Source organism: Scomber scombrus, chromosome 7 (genome assembly GCF_963691925.1).
Source record: "Scomber scombrus chromosome 7, fScoSco1.1, whole genome shotgun sequence".
Lineage (NCBI taxonomy): Eukaryota > Metazoa > Chordata > Actinopteri > Scombriformes > Scombridae > Scomber > Scomber scombrus.
The window spans coordinates 13,139,169-13,147,965 of NC_084976.1; the positions used below are offsets into that span (position 1 = coordinate 13,139,169).

Here is an 8,797-nt window from a genome sequence, read left to right on the forward strand (position 1 = left end):
TCAGTAAGTTGGATTGGTGCATCTCCACAGTGAAAATTAGATTGAGTGAAGAGTTAGAGTGAAAAGTGTGAGCAAAACAGGTCTCTACTGAGCAGTTACTGTCATCTAAAACATTTGGCAATGCGCTGCTCTACAGAAGACACTAGGAAGGAAGTCAGCAAGCTGATCTAAAAACCACAGCTTCCCGTGTCATAGCTGCATCAGGAGGTGTTACTCCTCTAGTTCAGTGTCTTATGATCTATTAAACACCAAATGACAAATATTTATTTAGTCTGGAAATAGTACATTTCATCACTATTGTATTTTATACTGTAGGGTAAACAACATACCATGCATGTATGGACTGAGACTTTCGCCATCATCATCCAAATTTGAACTACTATGCACACTGGCCAGTCTGATGTAAGCCATCTTCTTACATTACAAGGAGGTGTACTGTATTCTGTTTACAAGGTGCACTTTCTTTTTATTTGTATATTGTTGAGATACACGTTTTTCCAGCAACTGCTCATCTGGACTATTCTGTGTGTATGACTACTGTACTAAATCACACAAATGCAAGGGACTCTACATTTTGTCAAGAATCCTCCTGCAGATCAGCAAATGAAAGAATGCATTTCTTCCAATTTTGTCCAATGTAAAGATCCATAATTCCTGGTTTAAATTCCATGGTCTTCCATAGAATAACTATTATCTTGATTTGTTCTTATATCTTGGTTAAGCATCTGATGATGAACAATTGTCAGTAACATCAGTTGTGCAAATCATGTATCAAGCAAAAATGCAATTCATTTCCTGCTTCTATTTTCTCAAATTGCTGTTCTCATTGTAAGTTGAATATTTTCCAACAGACATATTGTCTGAAAACTCCCTACAATGGCAAGACTTTTTTAGTTTGTTGGTTTCATCCCTGAATATTCGGCACATCTGCAGTTGGCATCACTGTTGGTGCATTGCAGCTTCTTCAGAGTTGTGGCTGTTCTTCAGCTGCATGAAATGCACAAAATGTCCCAATGTCATCTTGTATTTTAATTATATTGATGATAGGGGCACAGTTTAATCTGCTAATGGAAAGCTGATATCATTAAAGAAGGACAGGCAATAGCAGGGCAACGTGAACTGGAGAGGAGCCAGGAGGAGCTGCCGTACAATATAGATCCTCTGAAGGATAAAACATTTAGTCTCACTTATCCCTGGTGGTATCTAGCCAAACAGATCAGCCACCTTCATCAGAAGTGAATTGCAAATTGTATTTAAAAAGTCAGTGTATTGGTCCTGATAATCCACAGACCTTAATGTCAAGAGTTTCATTGCATCTATTTTTTCACTACAAAACTTGCAAGCCTAGACTATTGATAAGTGTGTATGGCTGGTGTGAACTCTGTGGTTATTATTTCTTAACGGTTATTGACAAGACTAAACTGGTCTGCTTCGACCTCTGCCTTGTTTTCCAGTTGGCCAATATGATCCTCCCTGAGGATGAGAATTTCCTGTTAGTTTTCCGCAGAGAATCTCTTCTGGACAACAGCGTTGACTTCATGAAGGTAAATTCACAGACAATACCAATTATTAGGTAATATATTATATATATTATAAAGATTTTTATACAACCAATTTTAATATACAGTACCATTAAAACCACAAAAAGTACAGAGCTGTCCCGGTGGGCTACTGATCAGACAATATACTATCATGTCTAGACCTGCAACCATTAATTTATTAACTGATAAATTGGCCTGACCTGGAGACTGGGATCAGTCCGGTTTAAATTTAGAATGAAGTTCAAGATGTGGATAGTAGACATTGCTGTTTTTTTAATTGCTTCCTAATTGGGTTAGGATTAGTGTTAGGGGTTAGGGTTACATTATGGGGTCATATGAAGTTATCTGTATTTAAACATGTATGTATAACAGTCTTGTTACTGCGATCACATTACATTTGTCTGTAATGCAGTAATGTAAAACATTACTGGTACTGAATTTAGTAATCACATTACAGTCACTAAATCAACAATTATGTCAATTATACTTGCATTATATGAGTTCTTCAATTATCTTCATAATGGGTGGATAGAAAAAATTCATCAAATATACCTTTTCATGCTTGCTTGCTTAACAATCGCTTGACCTCTCCTGACTTTGGCTAGAGTTTGTGCGGGAGATGTGGTCAAAAAGGGCAGAGCAGTCAACAAACTTTTAAGGAGTGGATATGTTCACATTTCTTTGAACTTAAAGTAAACGGCAAACTGTGGACAGAAACAACTAACCACTGCTGTGAACACAACATAAAATCTCTTTAAGTATCTGCAAAGGCTACATGCTAACACAAAGCAAAGTAAGCAAAGCCTCCCTGACCTTGAGTAATGCTCAAATTGAGTGTATACTGACCCCAACCAAGCAGCTTGATTTAAAACAGGTAACAAAAGCAGAGATGAATAGGCTTGTAGCACTGTGCATAGAAGAGGAAATGTTTTGTGCCCATTTCTACAATAGAATCGCTGTTTCGGAAACTTGCTCAGTAAGATATAGATAAGAAGGAATGAACGGAATGCTGACAACAACAAGATGGAACTTGTTCCATGATGCTCTTTCCAACTTCACTAACATTCCCATCCCAGAGTCGAACACTCTCTGCAGTGAACTAGGTATTAAAGCCATCACTGAATGGGAGTATCAACTCCTTAGAGAACACTGCAGTCATGAAACCACTTACTGTATCACTGAACATATTGCAAGATGAAGATAACTGCTACCATTTTCTCCTACCATGGCTGAATATTCTGATGTCTGACACTCCCACTGTGAAATGCCTATAGTGTTAGTTAGTTAGTTAGTTAGTTAGTTAGTTAGTTAGTTAGTTAGTTAGTTAGTTAGTTAGTTAGTTAGTTAGTTAGTTAGTTAGTTAGTTTGTTTGTTTGTTTGTTTGTTTGTTTGTTTGTTTGTTTGTTTTGAAGGTTTAATGTTATATTATTAACTGGCATTTATGCAACAATGCATCTCAGGTGATGTTGCTGAGTAACACCTGCTACCTATTGCTTATTCATCCTCTCCTAACCCACTATAGATATGGAGGAAGTATGATGTGGACTGCAGCGGCTACATATCAGCTCAGGAGCTCAAGGTAAGGTCGCAAGCACATGAAACCAGTTACACATCTTTTTTTCTGAACAAGGAACCTCTGTGAAAGGTGGCATTGGCAGATAATGGCTTTTGCCCTCAGCCACTATTTCCAGTGCTGTCAGACACTGAAATATTTGTCCATTTCATTTATTGAAGAGACAATGCCTTTGATTTTAGAGTAGTAGACATTCCTTTGTTGACATAAAGGGGAAATATCTTTTTTTGTGGAAATAGTCAGATCTGCGTAACAATATAATTTATTTTTAACTCACTGGATTGGGTGGTTTTGCTCTCTGATTTTAAGATGAACTTCCTTCTTAGGCTTTCCTGAAAGACCTGTTCCAGCAGCACCACAAGGAAGTGTCTTCTGATAAGCTGGAGGAGTACACTGACACAATGGTAGTAATACAATTCTCTCTCTCTCTCTCTCTCTCTCTCTCTCTCTCTCTCTCTCTCTCTCTCTCTCTCTCTCTCTCTCTCTCTCTCTCTCTCTCACACACTCTCACACATTCTCACACACACACACACACACACACACACACACACACACACACACACACACACACACACACACACACACACACACACACACACACACTTATACAAGACCAAATGAAAAAGGTAGATACAATGAACTAATGTAGTCTTTCTAAAAACTCCTAAATTAAACTATTGTTCCAAAGACAAAAATCAACAATTGTTCAGAGGTCATAACAAACTGTTCACTACTATATTTTTTTGTTTTGTGTGCTGCTACTGCATCTGTCAAACATGGCAGCTGATACAGAAGGCAGACACCTAATTGTCTTAAGTTTTATCTGTGGCAACTTCTAGCGACATTCTTACTAGTTTATAGATTCCAATTGGAAGAGATATTCAAAGTCAGATAGAAAGTTGAGTTGGTTCTTTAGTCACAGGTGGCTTGAAGTGATAACCAAAGTATTTTCCTCTTCTAAATACACCCTGTTTTTCTTCCAGATGAAAATCTTTGACAAAAACAAGGATGGCCGTTTGGATCTGAACGACTTGGCCAGGTATTTTCCAGAGAGCTACTCTGTGAAGTGGTAGCAATGTTTAGAGACCAACTTTCTGTCACCTCTGATTGTCTTTAATGTATTAGACAATACAAATAGTACTGTGAACCTACTGTATTTTCTGTTGTCAGTAAAGAAAATGAAGTGATTATTTCATCATAAAAGATATGTTTTGTGTGACGGCTCAAATAAGATATACTGTAATAGGATATAATATGATTGTAATGTGACATATTTTTTTCCTACTAGGATCTTGGCTTTACAAGAGAATTTCCTGCTCCAGTTCCAAATGGATGTACGTGTTTTGTTTTTGTTCTTTATAATACATTGTCCAATGAAAACATAAGGGTAAAGTATGTAACCGATGAATAAATGAGTTAGTTTAGGTTAGGTTTTTGGTTAGTTAGTTATTAGTTATTTTGCGACTCTTTATCTTTTTGATTCTAAACATTTCATCTCTTCTTGTCTTCTCCAGGCCTGCAGTAAACAGGAGATGAAGAGAGACTTTGAGAAGATCTTTGACCATTATGATGTTGTAAGTACAATAATGCACAGAGAGACAGATGAGAACTGCAATTTCATAATCTTATTATACAAAAGCTGATGACTGTTGTATCTTTCAGAAAAATGTTAGAATATGGACTGTATGTTGGTTCACAGAACAACTTCTATGTGATCATCATGTATCCAGCTGCAGATTTTGGAGTCATTTGTGCACTTTGTGTCCAAAGGTTTCAGGTTTAGGAAATGTTGTGTTTTACAGGAGGTAAACTAACAATCTCCCTCAACTTGTTCCTTTAAAACAGCATCAATGAGCTAAGCACACCCTGGTGCCAAAAAGGCTGCTTATATTAGCACTACTGCCTGTGGCCAGTTTACTTTTACTGGCAGTTTCTATGTGCTTCAATATAATTTTCTCGATTTTTTTATTAAAAATCTCTCATCAAAAATACAATACTGCTCTAGCAGCACAAGAGGAAGTACTTTTTTTAGTGACAGCTTTCCAGGAGATATCACTACCACTAAATGTTTTCTATTCCCAATTTATAACACTTTATATTAACATAGTGTGTGATGGTGTGCATTAGAGGACTTCTATTAGCTCCATGAGCGCTGTAATGAAACCTAATGAAATAAAACTCCCATTATGTTGTCAGGTCACTCTTGGGGTTGAGGAGTTAACTCTGTCAGAGTCATTCACCACATAGCTCTTAATAGGAGTCAATAATTCTCATCCGGTGTCACTAATTAGCCTCCTCTACTCTGTACAATCATATTCATGAGCTTGTATATTTTTTCAAGTGGTGCACTGTACAAACTAATGGACTGCCTTTGTCTGAAACCTTTTTAGTCTGCATGCAGAGAAGCTTTGTGAGTGGTGTCCTGTCAGCTTTCATTCAGCCAATGTTTAAAATGCTGTTTGTAAAGTGTTTGATCATGATCCTGATGAAGGACACAACCACAATGTGGTCTAACAATGAAGTTGTTTAATGTTACAAGTGTTGCTGGAGGTTTGAATTTTTCAGTCAGCCATGGTTTTTCAGCCTATCCGTTTGGGTAAAATATAAGTGGAACTTTGAAGTTATGCAATAAACAATAGCTGATTCTAGTAAACAGCAGGCCTTCATACAATATCTCTACTGAAGAGGGTGAAAACGTGCTGAAAGTAACAGATTTCAAATTTAAAGACTGTATGTCTTCAAGCAAGACTCTAATGTCTCATTTGCTGCCTTATGAAACTTCTTTCAAGCAAGTGTTTTTGCATTACTGCATTAAGAAGGAGGAACAGAAATGTCATATTTCCCTTGCAGTGTGTGACACTGTCAAGTAACACTCCTTCAAATCATACTGCACTGTATGCACTAGTCCAGCATATTTACTCTCTCCCAGATGCAAGCTGGGATGTGTTTCAGCCCCACCCATGACACTAAGTAATACGCCCAGGAAGGGAAAACTAATGAATGGCTAATTATTGTGAGTGGGATGTAAATCAATAGAAGTAATTATACACAAATCTTATTTCTTTCTCTTGTTCTTTTTTCTTGTTTAGAGTAAGACAGGAGCGCTGGAGGGTCCTGAGGTGGACGGCTTTGTCAAAGATATGATGGAGCTGGTCAGGGTAAGACACCATTGCTGCTGTTTGTATCTGAATTTCAGAAAGCAAGTCTTGACTGAACTTAATGACAATGCACATTTGTTAAATATTCCACATAAGAGAAACATTTTCATTAAAAGGCGTGTATGTTACCAGCACCACATTTCCTGCATAATGATTTTTGACTCTCCCTCCCCTCCCTCCATCTGTTCACTTCCCCCAGCCCACCATCACGGGTCCTGAGCTGGACAAGCTGCGAGTCGTCCTGCTGAGCCACTGTGATGTTAACAAGGATGGGAAGATACAGAAAAATGAGCTCTCTCTCTGTCTGGGTGTCAAGCCTAAACCTTAAAGTTATAGTACAGTATGGTATTATGAAACACTGACTCTGTATTTGTTGTTTTGTCAATCAGTTGTGTACTGAGAATGCGCTAATGTTAGAACTTTATGTTTTGTTATTATTGAATTATTTAAGGTCATTATTTGATTGTGATTATGATACAAACAATTTGATGATTAAAAGAAAAAACATATTACAGTACAAGTTAAACTATTAACTATCAGTCAAAATTCAATATGCACACTTAAAATATTAACTGAGATTATTACTTTTAGAGTTCCTAAATAAGATAATCATTACTCATCATCATTTAAGAATCTTATAAATCAGCTTTGATCATGAAGTACTTTTAGTGCTCCATTGCTATAGGACTAACAATTATATTCATTGTCAATTAATCTGATGATAATCCTTTTACTTCATTGATTAGATATGGATTCATTTTCTGGTGATCAACTAACTTTTAATGAACTGTTGCAGCTCTACATTACTATATTGTTCAAGATTACATTTTGACAATGTTTGTTGGTATTTGCTGTATCATCCTTCACTATAATTGCAGTAATTCTGTAACAAATTAAAAACCAAAAACTGATAGACCTTAATTGATGAGTTGTTTGTCTTTTGAATGATTTTATTGTGTTCATCTCATTGTACATGATGTTTAGCTTAGTGCAAAGAATGAATTATGAAATAATTGTTCTTTGGATTTAACATTCTTCATCCAATGACTCATTAAATATCCCCTTGAAACACATTAATGCAGACACTTTTTTCAAGCGACTGATGAGTCACCAGGAGGACAGTATTCTTTGTATGTAAGACCTTCTGTATAGTATAATATGATTGTACTGATGAACATTGCCATAGATTCATCAAAAAATATATAACATCTCAACAAAAAACAGTGCTCCTGGTCATGTAAGCTTGATATTCTGTTAAGTGTAAACCAATATAGACTTAGACTTTCAGGCAGCATATTGTGATTAGTCCTGTGAGATGCAACAAGATGACAGGGCAAGTTTTTGTTAAGTAGGAGCCAGACAAAGAAAACCAACACAGTTAAGGAGATGGAAACCCCTCCGGCCACTAAAAGGGAGCTAATGGTGCAGACCTAAAAGCTTTACTTCACCGCAGATTGCCTGATTGCCCTGTGAGTCCCCCCAAAGCTGCAGTGGTGCGTGCTGTTCTGTCTGTGCGTGCGTGTCTTCATTAAACAGAGAGGCATGACTACAAACATTAAGAGGAGAGACTATACATAGTGTGTTCATACACAGTAAAAAGATACACTTGTGTGAGTGTTTGCATGCTGGGCTGTACAGTTAAAGGCTTATAACTGTTTGTATTTGTGTGGGCAGAGCAGCTGCTACACAGCTGCTGCAGAACAAACAGTTTCCCATTTCTGGTTGAAAGCTTTGCCTTCAACTGAATCACAGGCCTAATTTACACTGAATGTTTAACAGTTGTTGTGGTGTGTGTGCATGACGTGTGTGTAGCACTCTAATTAATGCAGGATCAATACTGCACTGTATTTTTTTTCATTAAAATACTACAAATAAAAATACAAGATTTCACAGTCAAATGAAAAATGAAACAAGCTGCTTTTCCTGATTTTATTCTCTCTTTTTCAGAAATCTGTTTTTGCCATCTTTAGAATTACAGGTTTTACTGACTTATAACTATTTTATAGGTGATCAAGTCCTTGTTGAATTAAGGCCTGTTTTAGACAAATGGCAGTGCTTCCAGACAGTGTTATGGTCACATTAACATTAGTTTAATTGCTGACATTTCTGGATTGCCAGCCTGCCAGGAAGATATTAAACCATACACAGTAAGCCTAGCTTTAAGTCTTTTTTGCCTTGTTGTGAAATAAATTCAACCCTTTTCTAAAGATTCAGCCTATTTTGATTATTTTGTACTGAGGGCAGCCTCTCATAATGTTAACACACATTTATAAAGGTGACAGCTGCATATACAATCAAACCTTTTTTATACCCATGTTTTTCTCTGTTGAAATAATATCCAGTCTTTGATATTGTGAAATCCATGTATTCAGTGGTGAAGTGCTGCTTTTAAACCATGGCCTCACAGCCCAGAAACAGTATTGCTCTGAGCTACTAAACAGGTTATAAAGCATTTAAGTTGGACAAAATTGTTAAGTAATGATCTTGTTGGATGCATTTATTTAGTAGTGTTGCACTGCTGTCAC

At 36.8% G+C, this 8,797-nt stretch overlaps 1 protein-coding gene across 1 annotated transcript in view; it reads left to right on the forward strand.

The window, feature by feature from the left end:
• The window catches only part of scgn (secretagogin, EF-hand calcium binding protein), a 12,005-nt gene extending 4,820 nt beyond the window's left edge, over positions 1–7,185 (forward strand). Inside the window, exons 4-11 of the mRNA XM_062422569.1 lie at positions 1,455–1,544; positions 3,064–3,120; positions 3,441–3,518; positions 4,098–4,153; positions 4,403–4,448; positions 4,629–4,688; positions 6,204–6,272; positions 6,472–7,185. Of these exons, the coding sequence (XP_062278553.1) occupies positions 1,455–1,544; positions 3,064–3,120; positions 3,441–3,518; positions 4,098–4,153; positions 4,403–4,448; positions 4,629–4,688; positions 6,204–6,272; positions 6,472–6,600 (585 nt within the window). The 3' untranslated portion in view covers positions 6,601–7,185. The remainder of the gene's footprint in view (positions 1–1,454; positions 1,545–3,063; positions 3,121–3,440; positions 3,519–4,097; positions 4,154–4,402; positions 4,449–4,628; positions 4,689–6,203; positions 6,273–6,471) is intronic.
• Positions 7,186–8,797: the final 1,612 nt, after the last annotated feature.